At 36.4% G+C, this 20,081-nt stretch overlaps 1 protein-coding gene across 1 annotated transcript in view; it reads right to left on the bottom strand.

Moving 5' to 3' along the window:
* Positions 1-4,104: 4,104 nt before the first annotated feature.
* The window catches only part of CD55 (CD55 molecule (Cromer blood group)), a gene marked incomplete at its 5' end in the record, with an annotated part of 31,068 nt that continues 15,091 nt past the window's right edge, over positions 4,105-20,081 (bottom strand). The window contains 3 exons of the mRNA XM_080647798.1: positions 4,105-4,170; positions 4,412-5,403; positions 16,415-17,294. Coding sequence (XP_080503924.1) covers positions 5,289-5,403; positions 16,415-17,294 — 995 coding nt within the window. The 3' untranslated portion in view covers positions 4,105-4,170; positions 4,412-5,288. The remainder of the gene's footprint in view (positions 4,171-4,411; positions 5,404-16,414; positions 17,295-20,081) is intronic.

The following is a 20,081-nucleotide window of genomic DNA, read 5'->3' as shown; positions in this document are numbered from 1 at the left end:
ATTTCAATTCATATATTCTGCTGAGCCAGCACGGCCAAGGGTGAACCTGAGTGGGGGCCATGAAGGAGTTAGACAAGACAGACAAGGGCAGAAAGCTGGGTCCTCTCTGATGGAGAGAGACAGCGCCACGGACTACAAGCCGTGTCTTTATTTTATAGCAGATTCCACGAGGGCAAGTAAGGGCGTGGGCAAGATGTTTACAACATTCTCGTGGGTTTCAATCCTACTCAACTACATGCACCTGAACTCTATCAAGCCCACGTCACTCAGGCACCTGGGGCCACGTGTTCGGACCACAGGTTCAAGCTTACAACTACAACTTTTGGCTATAATTGTGCTGGGAGCTATGCCCTCCAGGCTGGGACTTGCACGTGGCCATGAGAGGACTGTGCCCTCTCATTAGTCCAAGGCTTGAACCTGTCCAAACACTGTAGCTGCTCTCCACAATATATATGTCTTATCAAAGATTTAAAAAAATACTGTTTTATTTTTAAGGAAGAGCTTTGAAATTTAATTTTTTCCCCAATTATTCAAAAAGTGAAGTAAAACCCATAGCTTTGTTGGACTCTATTAAACAGAGAATTATGGGTCCTTGACTCTTTTAAATGAACGCCTGCTTGGAGACTGAATGATTAAGCTGAGGTGGGGGTGTTAGGCTGACAAGCAGGGAGGTTACCCTCCATCTGCGGCTCAGAGGGAGGGCTGCTGCCATCTGCTGTCACTGAGGTCCCATCCCAGGATCCAGATTGTTGTTTTTTTTTTAATGACATGAGGGAGTCTGCAAGCCTTCACACTTCGGGAAGGGTGACTAAATCCCTAACCTCCTGCGCTTCTGCCTCGGGATCTGACCAAAGGCAGGCAGAGGTTCTTACGCTGCCAGTGAAATGAGGGCCCAGCAGAGGGAGGCTTGGTTTTGCATGTGAGAGGAGCATCTGTACAGGGACCTGTGCCCGCCCCAGATTCCTCAGTAACAGCACTGCCCCCTGGAGGGTACATACGCACTGTGACCTGCGCTTCCCAAGCTCACTCCGGGCCCTGATGGGCACTTCTGAGCACAACAGTCTCTGCAAGGGAGCCCCCCACTGCCCTGATTCAGAGTGGCCTGTCTCTTTCCTTTCTCTACTTCGGACAAAAAGGACAGCCATAACCTCCCCTCTGCCCACGCATGTGATGAGATTCTGCCACTGAAGATGATCAGGTTTTTTTTCTCCCTGAAGGGAAGCCCATGAATTAAAAGGTGGGGAATGTGAAGTCCAAGTATAAGCCAAGAGCCCTAAATGGGCACTGAAGGTAACCCTCATATATTCTCAATATAACTCGGTTTCTATGGGTGGGAATTTGATCAAGACAAGTTTATGTACCTAATTCTTTACTAGAAAGATAATACTGTCTTTAGTGTGCAATGGAATTCCCACAGTATTAATATAAAAAGACCACCAACTGCAACATACATCTGGGAGGAGTCTCTAAGATACTCCAAAAAAAGGATAAACCACCAAGATAGCATCCCTAATATTTTAAATGTGCTATCTCTGAAATAAAAACAATAAAGCAGCACTAATAAAACCTCCCTAGATTCAAAGGAATTGGAAGTACAACCCTGGCTGGTGTGGCTCAGTTGGTTGAGCATCGTCCTATACATGAAATAGTAGCCGACACATGGTCAGGGCACATGCCTAGGTTGCAGGTTCCATCCTGACTGGGGTATGTAACAGGATGAGGAAAAGTGAAATCTATGGTTTAAAGTCCTCAGCATCCCTGTTGAATTACAACATAGAGGAACAGAATATGTTAAATAGCAACAGCCCAATCATTAATAGTCATGAAAGGGCCCAAGGAGAAAAACAAACACAGGAGGCATGGAGCCTGAACTGTTTTCTGTAGTAAAAGGAAAACATTAAAACATATAAACGCTCACAGAAAAACTTGTACCGAATGTCCATGGCAGCATTATTCATAACAGCCAAAATGTGGAAACAACCCAAATGTCCCTCAACATTAAGATGGTGAATGGATAAACAAAATGTGGTATATCCATACAAGAGACCATTACTCAGCCATAAAAACGAATACAGTACTAATACAGGCCCCAAATTAGATGAACCTCAAAAACATTATGCTAAGTACAAGAAGCCAATACAAATTCCCTATGTTAAAAAAAAATAAAAACATATAAATGCAGATAAATAACTTTAGAAACATGCCTTATTTTGTTTACTTATATTTAATTTCAATGAACACATAATGTATTATGTGCCAGACACTATTTTAAGCATTCTACAAATATTGACATTCTACTGTAATTTTTGTAGACTAAGAAACAGAGAGGTTAAATATCTTGTACAAAATCACAGTGCTAAAGATCTCAGTATACTTTCAGTTTAAAAATGAATATATATAAAGTGTACCTTTAAAGTGTAAAGTGAATTTACCAATAATTCTATAAACTAACAATATGGTGAATACTATATTTAGCCATAGTATTAACTCAAAACTGCCATCACAAATATCATAGACCAAGTGGCTTATAAGGGTACTAATACCATCATCAGGGCCTCACCCTTGTGAACTCATCTAACCTTAATTATTTCCCAGTGGCCCCATTTCTAAACACCATAACATAGGGAGTTAAATAATATAAAGCACAGATTTCTGTGGTTAAGCAAGTATAATTTTTTACAAGAAGTAAACATTGTCTCAAGTGTAAAGACAAGATAATCTTTGCACCCAAAGTACAATCTTATAGAACTTACCTTGGGAAAATATTATTCAACTTCATAACAGTATACAAAGTAATTATAAATCCTATAAGAAAGCCCCATTCTTATTATTTTAAGAAAACTGTTAAATTTTTTTTTAGCTTTTACCCTTACCTAAGTGACATTAAAATATAAAGGTTAACTCAATGTACTGTAATGTCAAAGTTCAATATTTCCTAATATTTAAAATTCCTGCCATTATAAACCTGTGTCCATTGTTTCTAACTTTTAATTTGATGAAGGTGCAATAAAATATTTATAATTTTTACTTCTACACTAAGCAAATGACATACTGTAGTACTCTCTCCAATCCTTTTCTGCCTTGAGCATGTGATGCTCTTTGCAGTTGCCAATCCTGCCATGTGACCCTCCTCTATTTGTCCTTTCTTAGTTCACATCTTGTCTTGAATATCTCCCTGCCCAACATTCATCCACTTAACAAAGGCAGCTGAGGCATCCTCTGTATTCTGTACAGGCGACTACTATAACACTTACAACTCCACATTCTTTCTCTCAATAAGTATATAATTTTGGTCTTTCTGTGGTAGAACATAAGCAACTTGAGTACAGACACTGTGTCATTGTCATCTTGGTAACGCCAGCCAGTAGCACATGGTAACTTGCACATAGTAGGCTCACAGATATGTTCCTGAATAACTGAATCAGCGTCCTTGCTACTACCCCAGAAAACACGAGATTGTCACAGAGTAGGCAGAGCAGGCCCTCCTAGTTAACAAACAAATGAATTAGTAGGTGGATGTGCATCTATTCACGGTACTTTTAGGAGAGTTAAATGAATTACCAAATATTAGAAACTATTAGCAAATTATTGTTAAGTCTTGTTACTTGTACTGATTGTGGTTAGGGAAAAAAATATATCCGTATTGTTAGAAACACATATTGAAGTATTTACAGTGCAATGCCATGGTGCATATGGAAGTTAGTTTAAAGTACTTCAACAACAAAGCAGATGATGTAATGTGACAAATAATTATTGTTAAATTTAGTTACGTGTATATTCTAGTCTATTCTATAACTTAAAATGTAAGATGACAAGAATACATTAAAAATCTAAAAATTAATGGGATTGCCTTTAGGTAAATTAATGGGATGGCCTTTCGGTAGATCAGTAACAAGTGGTATAATACTCTGAGAGGATTATGACATGCTTAAGAAAGTACAATACAGTATAATTTAAAAGGAACCAAAAATGTTTCACCAAACATTTAGGATAACCAAAAGGATATCTTTGTAAACTACTTATGGGAGGCAGAAAGGGAACATCTTATTTAAAGATAAATTATTTATATTTAAGAAAGTAAATTTCAAATACTACATGAGACCAAAAAAATGTGATCAATTATTTATTTCATTTAGGGAAAATAAATTTTTCTTTACATATCTTCTTGAACTTTTTTTTTTTTTTTTTTTTTAAATATATTTTATTGATTTTTTACAGAGAGGAAGGAAGAGGGATAGATAGAAACATCGATGAGAGAGAAACATCGATCAGCTGCCTCTTGCACACCTCCTACTGGGGATGTGCCCGCAACCAAGTTACATGCCCTTGACCGGAATCGAACCTGGGACCTTTCAGTCCGCAGGCTGACGCTCTATCCACTGAGCCAAACCGGTTTTGGCTCTTCTTGAACTTTTTTTGTTATACATGTAAAACCAGTGTGTTCACTAATATAAATAAATAATCTTGATATCACAAAAAAAATAAGATGTATAATTTAGAATCACTTCAGAAATATAGAACCTTTGTAATGTTAATCTTATAATATCTCTGGATACTTTTAAAGACATTAAGTTAATAAAAAGACACATTCCATCCTTTCACCCTTTCACAGGATCCTTTTACAAAAAAAAAAAAAGACTGTCCTAAGAATAAAATTAAAATTGTCACTGATCCCTCTTAAAAGGAGCTAAATTCTTGTTAATTATTTGTACTTATATGGGAAAGAAATAATTATTTCTCCCTTCTATACTTCTCCTTTGCCACCAATTAATCCAAGAAACTTGACACTCTGAGTCATTAACATGTTTTTCATTGAAAACATTTGCCAACCCATTCAAGCTCATTTGAGTGGAATAAGATAAAAATGCCTGAGAGTCAAGAAGGGTTATTTTATAATGTGGTTCATCTCTCTTTGGCAATTTTCCTCAGAAGAGACCGGGCAATGTTTTTTTCATTTGTTTTCAATATCCAATTAATGTTTTTAATTTTTATTTTTTTGTAAGTAAAAATAACATTACAAATCTAATGGGGGGAAAATAACTTATTTCCTTTTCTTCATGCTCACAAATATCTACACTTTTAGACACATAATCACTCTCAGTCTTGTGAGTTGTTCTGTTTTCAAGAGGCTTAGAAATGTTGAGAATGCGATTCCAGCACAGATCAGTTTCTTCTCGCTTTATTGACATTCTTGCACACCTTAAAGACGAAGAGCACTTAAAGACGAAGTGCAAGATGAAGAGCACTACTGCATATATTGTGTCCGTGCTTCCAGAAACATATAAAAACTAGGATATTCTATGTATTTGTATGTGCTTTCTTCTTATCTCTTCTTTGGCTAAGTCAGGTAGCCAGTGGCTACCAGCATCATAAGCAAAACTGTCAATGTCATAAATGTATGTCCTGAAAGTTAAAAATAAAAAGTTAAAATCAAAGTAATTTTACTTATTGGTGATAAACATGAAATGTTAAGTTATGACATGATAAACAATGAAGAATTGGGGGTGTCAAACATGCAAAATTTTGTAAGTTATACATATAGACAACCTCAGCCACTGTGCAGCTAGAGTATAGTAACTATGGCCAACACCAGCTAAAATAGTTTTGTGAGATTAAGTGGTCGAGGTAGTATCAATTAAGATACTTTCAGATTAAAAGTCAATGAGAACCCCTACACGTGAAATAGAGGAAAGTTTTGTCCAAGAAGAAGACACCTAGAAAGTTTCACAGATACGTTAACATGAAGTTATTTTTGTGTAACAATTTCCTGTGACAACATAAAAGAGCTATCTTATCAGATCCATAAGCAAGACTTATAAAATATACTGTACACCAAATTTTAATATTTCCTAAACATTGGAAACTCTGAAAGCCACCAAGCAAACAAGAGAAACAAATACAATATAAGCCCATCATCTCATTATGCAAATAGTTAGAATAAAGGCATTCTTATTTGTAGACCTAATGTTTCAACCTATTGTTTTTCCCCCCAAAATATTGATGTCATTGCTAGTATCTAATCATTACAATAAACTGAGTGCCAAACACAGAATGAGATGATGAGCATATTGCTGAAGTGTTAAGAACTGCTGACGTCATACTAATGAGAGATTCAATGCCAGTTAATCATTCCAAAAAAGAGAAATAGTTCTGACAATAATAGAGGTTAAAGCCTCTATTATCTTTGAATAGTACCAGACAAACCCTGAGCCAACAGTATTGATGGACATTTTGCAAGAAATGCGATTTTTATAGAACTATATACCTTTTGTAATTTACCAGAAGGTCATACTTCTGAGGCATCACCAGTCTCTGTTAAATTATGAAACATAACATTGAGTGCTTTGTTGTTCTCATGGAGGTAATAAGAGCTGAATAGTAGAGAGGGAAAACACTAATTGAATTATATAATTCTGACCTGAATCAAAAAGTAGTACCAGCAGTTGCTCGCAACCACATTATTTTTATGAGCTCAAAGGTATCGTAAAAACCCAACACTTCTAAAAGAAGTAAATCCTCTCATAGGCAAACACAAGGATCATCGGGTGAAGGTACACTATCACCGTCAGACTCATGAACTCTTTGCCCTGTCCTCATTAAGATCAAATTTTGAATTACATTGAAACGAAAGTTTTAAAAGTGATATGAATTAGGAGAATAACTGGGAATGAATAAAGTTAGCTCTTACTCTCAACAGCTTTTACTTCTCAATTAAGGCAAGTGGAGTGTTATTAAAGGGCACATAAAAAAAAAAGGCAAATTCTTTACGGGTTTTTGCCTGAATTTCCTCTTATTCAGAAATAGAGGAATTAGGGAAACAAATAGTCCCTTCTTCTATGGTTCAACACTTTTCATCCTATCAAAAATACCATGGCCAATTACTTTGCCAAAGTAAAGAAACTGATGACAGCTAAGAGCTAGAGCATCCTGTACACTCACCACTTTCCACCTATCTCGTCTGCGGAGTCCCAAAGCACCGGCTTTGGAAGGTAAACCGCTAACGCTCCAACCCAACAGAAGAGATGGAACAAATGGAAGGAAGAGCATAAGGTGGCTGGTTTACTTTCTTTCCCAGAGTAGTTTTGCTGGGGCATCTGTACCAACTCATTTTAATGACTTAGACTTGTTTTTGGCTCGGCTTTAAAGCCCATTCTTAAAAAGTTCCTGAAAATCTTGACGAGAAAGTTATATTTTACTACATTTAGTATTATAGCCTCAAGACTACTTTATTAACAGGAAAACCTATTTTAAAAATCCAGGACCTAATGGTCTAATATTTGGCTAAAATACTTCAGTGATTTAAAGAACATTCATACTTTACTTTAGCTTATAATAGGCTTAACTAGACTACTTAGCAATATTTGTTAATTTAAGGAGAAAGGAAATCGTTAAATGGGGCAAAAAGTAGATAGCTCACATCCATCAAAGAATGAAGACAGGCAATTTAGTAAGAGCATAAATATAGTTGTTCTTAATTAATGAATGAAAATGGAGGCATTAGGGAAGTACAGAAATGACTCAAGAGTTTATATGAACTCCATAATTAGTTTTCTGAACAATAAAATCTGCAAGATAACAGAAGAGGGTCAATTTTTTAATTTGTTTTTATGTTTTTAAGGTATCATGCGTGTTTATAAGGATTAATGAGATAAAAACCTTCTGTTTCTCAGGCCTTTGCACATGCTGTTTCCTCTGCCCAGAGGCCAGAAGAGGGTCAATTTAAGTAATCCTCTGTTTGTCTGCAGAAAATGCCAGAGCCAACCATGACAATATACTTAATATATGAATGTTCAAAGCAGGTCAGATGTTTCAGATCAGACTGTTTTTTCCCCTATGTGTTACTATTTTACCATCCAAAGGCCTCCTATATGCCAAGTGAGGTTCTAACTTCTTTATAGGTGGAAACTCATTTGATCCTTACTACAATCCCGTAAGGTAGGTTCTCTATTTCCCCCATTTTACAGATGAGAAGGCTGAGGCACAGAGCGTTTAAGTTGCTTACAGTGACATGGCACATGAACAGTAGACACAGGATGGAACCACGCAGTCAGATGCCAGAGCCTGTCATCTTTGGCTGGACTGGCATGCATCAATAAATGCAACTCACAGACAGGCCTAATTACAGGCGATTTAATAATATGTTAGAGGTTGGCTCCCCCCCGCCCTAGATTTCTTTGGTTTTGTGCCACACACATGCTAGTATGCTACCATGAATTGTACTAAGGAAAAGGCAAAGTGATTAATAGACTGCAAAGTGAGACTTTGGCTTTCAAATCATTTTCCTTTGAAATGTTATTAATGTTTTTAAATATATTGAGAAATGTTTTTAAAAAGACACAAAGTCTGTTTATGCAAGGTAGTCATTATAGACAAAAGGAATAAAGAGATAGCATGTCTAAAAAGACAATTAAGTGAGGGAAATTATCTATTCATGATAAAATATCAAGTTTTACCAGAAAGAAGCTAAGAGCAAATGTTTTAAGTCATCAGAATTTCTGCTCACCCTGATCTTCCACAGTTCCCGAAAATTTTGTTTAGAATTATAATAACAATTATTATAGCACCAACAGTAAATCCTTGAGAGGGGAAAAATATGGTAACACAGTTAATAGACACATAAGCAATTATGTATACAGTGTAATTTCATAAGGACATTGTGAGGCAATAGTATGAGGCAAATTAAAATACAGAAGACAGAAATTATGTTTTTGCATATGGCTTCTATATGTTACAAGTTTGAGAGTAAAAATTGCATATTATTTACCCTTTGTTCTGTTTTCTTTCAAAGAAAAATGAAATAAAATATTAAAAATAAAGTATTATAATGATGAGATAAAATTAGTTTGATAGGTTTGAGAAAATTATTAAGTATTTTAACCCCATCATGCTTAATTTTAAATGATTTGACCATTGATCTTTCATATATGCATTTCCTCCCCACTCCACTCTCCAATGTCCTTGAACTCTACTCTTCTGATCTGTACTGCAAAGGAAAGTAGAGATGATACTAGAAAAGCAAACTGAAGCTAATGTGTCTAATGAGTATATCTGGTTCCAAATCAGCAATAAATAAATACCACACAATTGCACTACCATGTGGACAAATTATTAAAAAACACACAAAACAGCTATTTCCACCACAGATAAGTTTTTATAGCACTTCACCCAGTCAATTTCTTTAACTTATGCCCTAGCACCATATCATTTTCATAAAATAAACCATGGCTCCTCAACATTTTTTGAGTTTTTTTCCCCCCTTCACCACATTTCATTAATCCCATTATTTTCAAATATAGCAAAAACCTCCATTTTTAAGTTGAATGATAAATGAATATAGAAATGTAGAGTGATCCAAAATAGCTAGATGATGGAAGTAAAAGCCTATTTCTAGAACTTGAATTAGTACATATATGTAATTCTAGAAGAAACTATGTGAAGGTTGATGGCTTAACAAAAAAACAGAGCAAAATACAGAAGTTTGAGAAACAAATCTACGTAAATGATTCCTCATAAATTGACAATGGAGTATTATCTCACAAATTAGAAAGAAGGAAAAGAATTTAAGGTATAATGTCAATAACTTATGATGTTAAAATCCACTTGGTACCTACAGAAAACTATCCCAAAGGTGAATCAGAATCAATTTAATATTTATGCAACTTGGGATAAGTGAAACTATGGATTATTAATAAAATTATGATTGTGATTCCAGTGTTCCTAGTCATTAATTGAAGAGCTCTAAGAAAATTACCTAACTTTAAAAATGATTTTCTCCAAAAAAAGGTAGTGTTTTAGTAATGTCCCTGGATGTAGAAATATTTTTACACTGTTTAAAATGTTGCAAAGCTGTTTGCCACCTGTTACCTCATTTGATCAGCTCCAATAACTAGCATAGTGCTTGGAAAATAGCAGAAAGTGCTTATAAATATTTATTAAATTGTATCGAATGATATTATTTTTTGCAGATGAACAAACGGAAGCAATATACAGAGTATCATCTTTATTTTTGAAAAATCCAAATCAGAATTCTACCTACAAGATCTTGTGTTAATGAAATGATACCAGTCTCCTTTTCTGAAGAAATATGGGTTCACCCAGTCACTTCAAAAGGTCCCACTTACATCTAATAAAGTAGAAACATATTCCTTATGCTCTAAAATATAAGAAAGTTGTGGATAGATTCAGTTCTTGCTTATAATCTCATGTAATGTAACAGAATAAAGGGATTGAAATTGTGGAAAAGTGAAGTCACACTGGAAAGAGAATTTTGCCGAAGAGAAAAGAATATGCTTGAGTAAACCTTCAATTTTCAGATTTATAAGTCAGGTTTTAACACACCTTCCTCAGCAACATCTACAGGATCTTGCTATTATCATTGGATTTTCTGTGCCTCTGTATTTCTTCAAAAATGTTAAAAAAAATCCACACACTTTCCTTTCCAGGCCAAAAAGATCACTGAAAAGTTATATGATTATCTGACTTAACTTTGAATAACAAGTAGATAACTGAAGTCACTTTATAATGGGATTTAAGTTTGTCATGCGTAGACAGGTGTTAAGACACAATAAAAAGGGAACCCTAGAACACTGCTGGTGGGAATGCAGACTGGTGCAGCCACTGTGGAAAACAGTATGGAGTTTTCTCAAAAAATTAAAAATGGAACTCCCCTTTGACCCAGTGATCCCACTCCTCAGGAATATGCCCTAAGAATCCTGAAACACCAGTCAGAAAGAATATATACCCCTATGTTCATAGCAGCACTATTTACAATAGCTAATATCTGGAAACAGCCCAAGTGGCCATCAGTAGATGAGTGGATAAAAAAGCTGTGGTACATTTACACAATGGAATACTATCCTATATAATAAAACCCTAATATGCAAATCGACTGAACAGCGGAACGACCCGTCGCTATGACGCGCAGTGACCACCCGGGGGCAGATGCTTAATGCAGGAGCTGCCCCCTGGTGGTCAGTGCGCTCCCACAGGGGGAGCTCCACTCAGCCAGAAGCCAGGTTCACGGCTGGTGAGCACAGCGGCAAGTGGTGGGAGCCTCTCCCGCCTCTGTGGCAGTGCTAAGGACTCCTCAGGGGAGTGGGCCTAAGCCAGCAGGCGGACATCCCCCAAGGGTTCCCAGACTGCAAGAGGGCGCAGGTCGGGCTGAGGGACACCTTTTCCTGCCCCCGCACCACCAGTGCACGATCTCGTACACTGGGCCTCTTAGTACAGCTATAAAATGCAAAAGGTTAGGGACAAAGAGAGAATCTTAAAAGCAGCAAGAGAAAAGCAGTTAGTTATCTACAAGGTCACTCCTATGATACTGCCAGCTGATTATTCAACAGAAACTTTGAGGCCAGAAGATATTGGCAAGAAATATTCAAAGTGATGAAAATCAAGGACCTACCAACAAGTTTACTCTACTCAGCAAAGTAACCATTTAGAATCGAAGGATATATAATGAGTTTCCCAAACAAGAAAAGCTAAAGGAGTTCCCCACCACCAAACCCATGTTACAAGAAATCTTTAAGGGTTTTCTTTAAGAAGAAAAAAGATAAAAATATAAAGAATAAAATGGCAATAAATACATCTCTATCAACAATTACTTTAAATGCAAATGGATTAAATGCTCCAATCAAAAGACATCTGAAGGCTGAACAGATAACAAAACAAGATCCTTATGATGCAGACAGACTGAAAGTAAAGGGATAGAAAAAAGATATTTTATAAAAATGGAAACAAACAAACAAAAAAGCTGGAGTAGCAATAATTATACTAGGCAAAATAGATTTTAAAACATAGGCTATATAACAAAAAAACAAAAAACAAAGACCCACTAATTCCATGTCTGGATTTTTATCTGAAGAAACCCAAAACACTAAATGAAAAAGACATATACATCCATGTGTTCATTACAGCATTATTTACAATAGCCAAGATGTGCAAGCAAACTGTCAATCAATAGATGAATAACTAAAGGAGTGGAATGTGACTCAGCCATATAAAAGAATGAAATCTTGCCATTGTGCTGAGTGAAATAAGTCAAAGGAAGACCAGTGCCATATGATTTCACTTATATATAGAATCTAAAAAACTAAACAAATGAACAAGCAGAACAGAAACAGACTCATAGATACAGAGAACATTTTGATAGTTGCCAGATGGGAGGAGGGGTGTTTGGAGAAATAGATAAAAAGGTGATGTGATTGAAATGTATAAATTGGTAGTTACAGAATAGTCAATAAAGTCAATAATATTGTAATAACTATGTATGTTGTCAGATGAGTACTAGATTTATCAACGTGATCACTTAGTAAGTTAGATAATGTCTAATTACTGGTAGTATACCTGAAACTAATATAATATTATATGTCAACTGCAAATGAAAAGTAAGAAAAACAATGATTTAAAAAAATGTCACTCTAAATAAATTTTTTTTCAAGTTTATATTTTACAAATATATGATCACAAATAAAAATATTACTATATGTCTGATTTAAAAGAGAAGAAATTCCTCTTTATTTTTGAGGATAATTTAGAATTACAACTAACACTTAAAAAAGCTTTCTGAGAAATCACATAATATATATTTTAAGAATTTCAAGAGAAAATAATAAGCATTTCAAATCTTTATTGAATAGCACTGAGTTGGTGGAAAACACCTCATCTATTAAACACATCACTGTTGTCAACATGAAATAAAATCATGAAATATTCATTTATAATACATTTTATTTCTATTTAAAATATAAAATAAACAAATTGAATTCTGATAGAATCTTTCAAAACAAAGCTTTTAGTTTTAAACTTTAGGAGACATTTATTGAAAATATAAAAGAACTATCATAAATAATTTTTAAAAAATAATTTCACAATACCTGTTTTCAGCTTTATAGTCCCTTGGCTAATTCATACATACATAAGACAGAAGACTCCAGATTATAAGGACATAATTTTAAAATATTCACTTTTTTACAAGAGTGTATTTTCTATTGAATGTTACCTATCAATATGCAAATTTAACTGTATTGCTTCTTAACAAACATTTCTCTTAGCATCTTCTTTGGAAGTTTATTAATCTTATTGTTAATATATAACATTAAATAATAGATTTATGGATAAAATAAAGGACTGGACCAGATGCAAAAATAAATTGCAACACAGATAGATGTTTTTGGCCTCATGCCTAAAGCAACAGAATATTTTTTAAAAAATAATTTTGCTTTCAATCACTGATAGGGAAGGGAAAAGAAAGAACGTGTAATCAAAGGTAGCACTCTTTGTTTTATTTGAAGGTAGGACAGAAATGTAGGAATGGTCAAGAAGTAATTTCTTGAAGGTCAGTGGTGGGGGGGTGGGAAGGGGACATATATAATACTTTCAACAATAAAGATTTAAAAAAAAACCAAGAAGTCATTTCTGATTAATTGTAAAATACTCGAGGCTAGAAACTGTATTATTAACTATCTTTTCTTGTCATTCTTTGGCCCCTAGAATGATGCCTTAAAACAATAGGCATGTAATAATACTTGATTGCTTGGCCCAATGATTTGAAGTGCTCCTAATATTACTTTGGAGCAAGAACATGGTTGGGAATAGTATTTAGAAACATATCGAGTACTTAATGGTGTCCACAAAACAAGATCATGAAATACATTTACCTGTTTTCTCTTTGGCATCCTTGTACACAGCCTTTTAACAGTATGCCTAAGACAGTTATAAGACAATATTCTCTTCCAGTAACATGGAATGTACCTACTACAGGGACGACAATTTTTTTTAAATGTCAAGGAGTAAGACTTACCAGATGCAATGATGGTCAGCCCTAAAGAAGAAGAAAATTAAAAAGATTACTAAAGTCATTTATTTGCTACAAATTTAATATATATAAACTATACTTGAAAGTTCAAAAGTAACTCAGATTTCCATAACTAAAAGATATAATTATAAATAAATTTATGAAAACAATTACACATTATGAACAATCAAATAAAATACACACCAGTGCCTATATCTATTCAGCAAGTTAACATTATAAATAGTAGACATGATAAAGAGTTACTGAATACCGAAACAAACACCATGTAAATTTGGTCATATGATTTGATGACAAGAAACAAGTTCAAAAGCTTAAATAGTAACTACTGATCTAATCCTGTGATCAAGAAACTATCAGAAACTGAAGTTTTTTTCAGCAGATGTTATCAAAACTTAAATTACTATATCACCTTATTATTTAAACCTTTCAATGAATACGAGTGAGGCATTGCAAAAATTATTCAAATAAATATATTTGTAATAATTAATACATTGCTCTCTTCAATAAATGGTCTGGGAAAATTGGAAGTCACATGCAAAAGAATGAAACCGGATTATAGTTTGTCCCCATGTTAAAAAATTAATTTAAAATGGATCATATACCTAAATATAAGATCTGAAGCAAGAAGTTACATAGAAGAAAACATAGGTACCAAACTTATGGACCTTGGTCGTAGAGAACATTTTATGAACTTGACCCCAAAGGCTATGGAAGTAAATGTAAAAATAAATGAATGGGATTATATCAAACTAAAAAGCTTCAGCACAGCAAAAAAAAACACAACAAACAAAAAAACAAAACAAAAAATCCAAAAACAAACAAACAAACAAAGACAACAAAACAAAGAGGCAGCCAACCAAATGGGAGATATTTGCAAAAAATAACTCCAACAAAGGTTTAATATATAAGATATATAAAAAAACTGATAAAACTCAACACCAAACAAAAAAACAACCCAATTAAAAAATGGGCAGAGGATCTGAACAGACACCTCTTGCAAGAAAACATACAAACTGCCAACAGATATATGAAAATATGTTCAACCTCACTAGCAATTAGAGAAATGCAAATCAAAATTACAATGAGATGCCACCTCACACCTTTTAGAATGGCTATTACCAACAAGACAAGCACTAACAAATGTTGGAGAGGTTGTGGAGAAAAGGAGACCCTCATTCACTGCTGGTGGGAATGTACACTGGTACAGACACTATGGAAAACAGTATGGCAGTTCCTCAAAAAAATTAAGACTAGAGCTGCCCTATGACCCAGCAATCCTTCTCTTGGGTATATACCCAAAAACTCGAAAACACATATGCAACCCTATATTCATTACAACATTATTCACAGTGGGCAAGTCATAGAGATAGCCAATGTGTCCTGTGATAGAGGAATGAATAAAGAAGATGTGGTACATATACACAATGGAACACTACTCAGCCATAAAAAAATTGAAATACTGCCATTTGTGATGACATGTATGAATCTTGAGAATATTGTGCTAAGTGAAATAAGTCAGGAAGAAAAAACTAAGAACCATATGATTTCACTCATATGTGGGATATAAATCTGATACTCATGAACACAAACAGCGGTATGGTGGTTGCCAGATCAAAGGGTGTGGGGTGGAGTGAAGGGAGCCTAATATATGATGATGGTATGTGATTTGACTTTGGGCGGTGGGCACACAGTGCAAAATACAGATCATGTAACAGAAATTCACACCTGAAACCTATATGATCTTATTAAACAATGTCACCTCAATAAATTTAATTTTTTAAAAAAGTTATAGAACCACACATGTATGTTTTCTGCATGGGCCATTACTTTAATAAAAATGTTAAAATAATGTTTTTAAAACTTATCTCCTGGCTCAGTTCTATTGAGATTTTCCAAGGAACAACATAAAATAAAATAAAACAAAATAGGTATCCCTATTGGAGAAGAATGCATATAAAAATGGCTGTCCATTTTTATGGACAAGATGTGGGACAAGAAGACATCCTAGTGGTCCGAAGCAGCATTAATTAGCAAGATGGGTTTCATGTAGTCACTCAACAGGTAGTTCTAAAGTCTATAGCACATTCTACTTCAAGTGCCTTTATTTAAGGAGCCCTGCATTAATATGAACTATTTCAAAGAACTGTGTTTTCAGTTACTTAGAAGATACTGTTGAGATGCCTTACCAAATTAGCAACTCTAGGGAATCTGGAGAGATCTTTTAGCATGCTTGAGGGAGGGGTCTCTGTCAATGAACCAGACCAGAAATCAACTTTAAGGATGGCATATATTTGGTTCTTTGAAGAGTCTTGAAAAATTCAACGACTCCCTAAAGCTAATATAGAAAACAGAATCTCTTCACCAACCTTAACTTAGCGTTGTTTTTTATGGGGCCACACCTTTTCATATATTATTGCAAAATGTTTCCTTTTTTAAAGATTTGCCCTAACACAATCCAACTCTGCCTCTGAAGAAAGTCCAAAACATTAGTATGCAAACAACGCTGACTACAGCAAATCCCAGATTATTTAATTACATAATCCTGGTCAAGTTGGCATTTTCCACCATAGCACATTAGATCCATGTATACTCTGGAACCTGAGCAGTGTCAGCTCACCTGCTGATAGGAGTCCATTTCCACTAGAGGTGCTACGTGGCGTGAAAACAACTTGATTCTGTGTTACTGCAAGATGAGCAGAGGTCAATCTTTGGGTTGTATGGAGACCCTTAGTCATTGGGGCATGTACAGTAGAGAATTTTTGTGTTACTGGAAGACTCTGTGCATATGAAGCTTTTGCTGTTGTGAAGCTCTGGGGTTTTGGTGTGGCTCGTGTAGCAGAAGAATTTGTCATGAGGAGAGTCTGGACTGTTAGTTGGGTCTCTGTAGATAGAGCCTTTGAGACAGGAGATGTTTTGGCTGTTGTGGCTGAATCACTGGCTGTGATAGGTTTCTGAGAAGTTGGTGGGGCATCCATAGCTAGAACAGTTAAGATGGGTTTCTGAGGAATTAGTAGGGCTTTTGTAGTTGAAGAATTTCTTGTAGTGAGATTCTGAAGAGTTGGTGTGGCTTCCGTAGCTGGAACATTTACTGTGGTGGGGTTTTGAGGAGTTGATGGGGCTTCCGTAGCTGGATTATTTACTGTGGTGGGTTTTTGAGGAGTAGATGGCGACTTTGTAGCTGGAATATTTACTGTGGTGGGTTTTTGAGGAGCTGATGGGGACTTAATAGCTGGAACATTTATGGTGGTGTGTTTTTGAGGAGCTGATGGGGACTCTGTACCTGGAACATTTTCAGTGGTGTGTTTTTGAGGAGCTGATGGGGACTCTGTACCTGGAACATTTTCAGTGGTGTGTTTTTGAGGAGCTGATGGGGACTCTGTACCTGGAACATTTATGGTGGAGGGTTTCGGAGGAACTGATGGGGCTTTGGTACCTTGAGCATCCGTTGTGGTGGGTTTCTGAGTAGTTGTAGGAATTTCTGTGGAGGAAAAAATGTTTTTAAAACATTAGCAAAGGAATGTTCTTAAGATTTAGGAACCAATTGCTAACTCAACGACTCTTCTCTTTCTCGGCCCACAAATACCTAAATATGACATTTAGTAATCCAAGTCTTGTGTATTTCCCAAGGATCTAAAATGCTACACTGTTTTTGCTTCAACATAAATTATACCTATAGGCAACTAAACACACCAAAGTAGTACTGAGATACTTAAACTGTTCTCTGCGTGAAGAAAGGAAACCAAAGTCTGAGTTTGCAGTGACCTCATTCTGTGACACACCCCAAATAAAGATATTTTCTCTCTTACATCGTCTTCCTTTGCTCATGCCAAGACCAAAGAACAGCAGGATGCAAACATTGGACCAACAGAGATAATCACAACAGAGATCATCAGAGAGTTCTGTTTTCTGCAGCTCTCAGGATATGTTAGTGACCTTGAAACGTCTCGTTTCACTTCTTTTTTAAAGTAATAAAGTCAGTCAGAATAAAACAACTCCCCTTTTTTCTCTTCTTGTGCTGGTTACCAACTTTACACACATTAGATTAGTTCCTCTTTGGATTTTAGGTGAGCTAACAAATGTCTAAAGCACAACTTCAGTTAAGATCTTATTCTGAGAATCACAAATAACAACACAGTAAAATTTTAGGTCTTCAGAACCACTTAACTGTTTGTTTTTTAAAATATATTTTTGATAGTATTACAGATATCGCCTATTTTCTCCTCCTTTTTCCCCCTCCTCCCAACCCCTCCATTCCCCCAGGTCTTTACCACTCTATTGCCTGTGTCCATGGGCTATGCATATCCTATCTAATGAAAGAGAAACATGCAAATTGACTGTACCTACACTACCAGCCAATGGGAGTGAGTATGCAAATTAACCCAACCAAGATGGCGAGGCCCATAGCAGCCAGGTGGCACTGGGGCTGCCGGGCAGATGGGAGACACAAACCTGCAGGGAGGCCAGCACCCAGCAGGCCCAAGCCCCACCACCGCGGACCTGGGGCTGGGGGTGGGGATGGAGTGGATTGGAGACACAAACCTGCAGGCCTGGCACCCAGCAGCCCCGAGGTGGAGGCGCTGGGGCTGCTGGAGGGCGTGGGTGGGCGGCAGCGGAGACACAAACCCACAAGAAACCTGTGGAAAGGGAGATAAACTATCATAACTTTATCTCCCTTTCCACAAGATGAGAAAACTGCCCCTGGTTTATTTAGTGATGTGGCCCACACCTTTCTATAAGCACAGGGTATGTTATGACCACTCCCAGGAAGGTCTGGTCAGAATACCGTCTCCAGGGCATAATGCTACTGTGGCAAATCATCTAAGAGAGGAAACAAGCTTTTGTTGGGTTTATTCTGAAGGTCAGAGAACATGCCACCCCAACATATGCTGTGTTGTTATATTGATGATCTTGAGCTGCAGATGCTTGAAAAATAGCAAATGCATGCAGAGGCTTTCACTGAAGTCTCCTGATCTGCTTAAAATAGGACCCCCCAAAAGGAGCTCAAATGTCATAGGTCCCCTTCATGGGAGAAGTGTCATCAGGCAGAGAAGACTGACTCCTGTCACAGGACAGGAGAGTAGAAGTTGACATAACACCCAAACTTTGTTACAAACTATTTCCCCCCACCCCCATTCATCTTTCCTAAAAATCATTTACTCTCCTCTAAGAGGCCTACCTCTCCTGTCCCCTTTCCCTAGGAAGAAGGTATTTAAGTCTGCATTCTAAGCCACCTTGGGGAGTTACTCATTTTTCCTTGGTATCTCCCACATATACACAAGGTACACATGTTAATGAACTTTTGCTTTTCTCTTGGTGATCTGTCTTTCATTACAAGGGCCTCCACTAAGAACTCAGAAAGGTAGAGGAAAACTATTTTTCCTCCTCCATAATCCTATCTTGGGAAATCAAGTCCCCAGCTGAACAATGAGGTTGGCTCAAGTACCAAGGAGTCTTGGCTGACAAGAGGGAAGCTTCTAGGGAGAAATCAATGATATTGGCATCAAAGTGGGTCGGAGGGCACACACATGGTTGCTGGTGGGAGTTTAAAGTGGTTCAACATTTTTGGAGGATGATTTGGCAAATTCGATAGAAATGTTCAAGGTACATCCAAGAGTCTTCTACTAGGAATCTCATCTGCTGAGATAAAGCACAAGTGCATAAGCCCTGGTCAGAACCCAGGATGCTACTGCAGGCTCCCCTTCCACGATAGGAAAACCTGGGAACAACCTGCATTTTTAGGACAAGGTGGCATCTATACTAATAAAAGAGTAATATGCTAATTAGACTGAACATCTTCCGGACAGCCTTCCGGATGTCCTTCGGACATCCTTCCCGACAAATTTTGTGTGGCCCACGAATGATACAAATATCCAAATGGCCCTTGGCAGTAAAAGTTTCCCCACCCCTGCCAGGGATAACAAGTAAAATACATAGCAGGTAACAGGGCTCTTAGCAGGCACTCAGAAAATGATAGGTTTTATTATTAGGGTAAGTAAAGTTTTCATATGGACTTTTCATCTAAGGCCATCATATATACAATTTGTTTTGTTCCAAGTTCTTATTTTTGATCCAACGGACTTTGTAGTACTGCAGTTTAAATCTCCTGGAAGTTACTTTTCTAGTTATCTTTTTATTTGATGTCTACTTTCATTCCACTGGGGTTAGAAAGCATGCTCTGAGTAATTTCAATCTTCTTAAATGCATGGTGTTTTAGAGCCCAGCATATTGTCAATATTCTGTGTATATTTAAAAACAACACTTTTAG

Source organism: Plecotus auritus, assembly GCF_963455305.1.
Source record: "Plecotus auritus genome assembly, chromosome: 12".
In the NCBI taxonomy this organism is placed as follows: domain Eukaryota; kingdom Metazoa; phylum Chordata; class Mammalia; order Chiroptera; family Vespertilionidae; genus Plecotus; species Plecotus auritus.
This window is presented reverse-complemented; position numbering and strand designations above follow the sequence as displayed.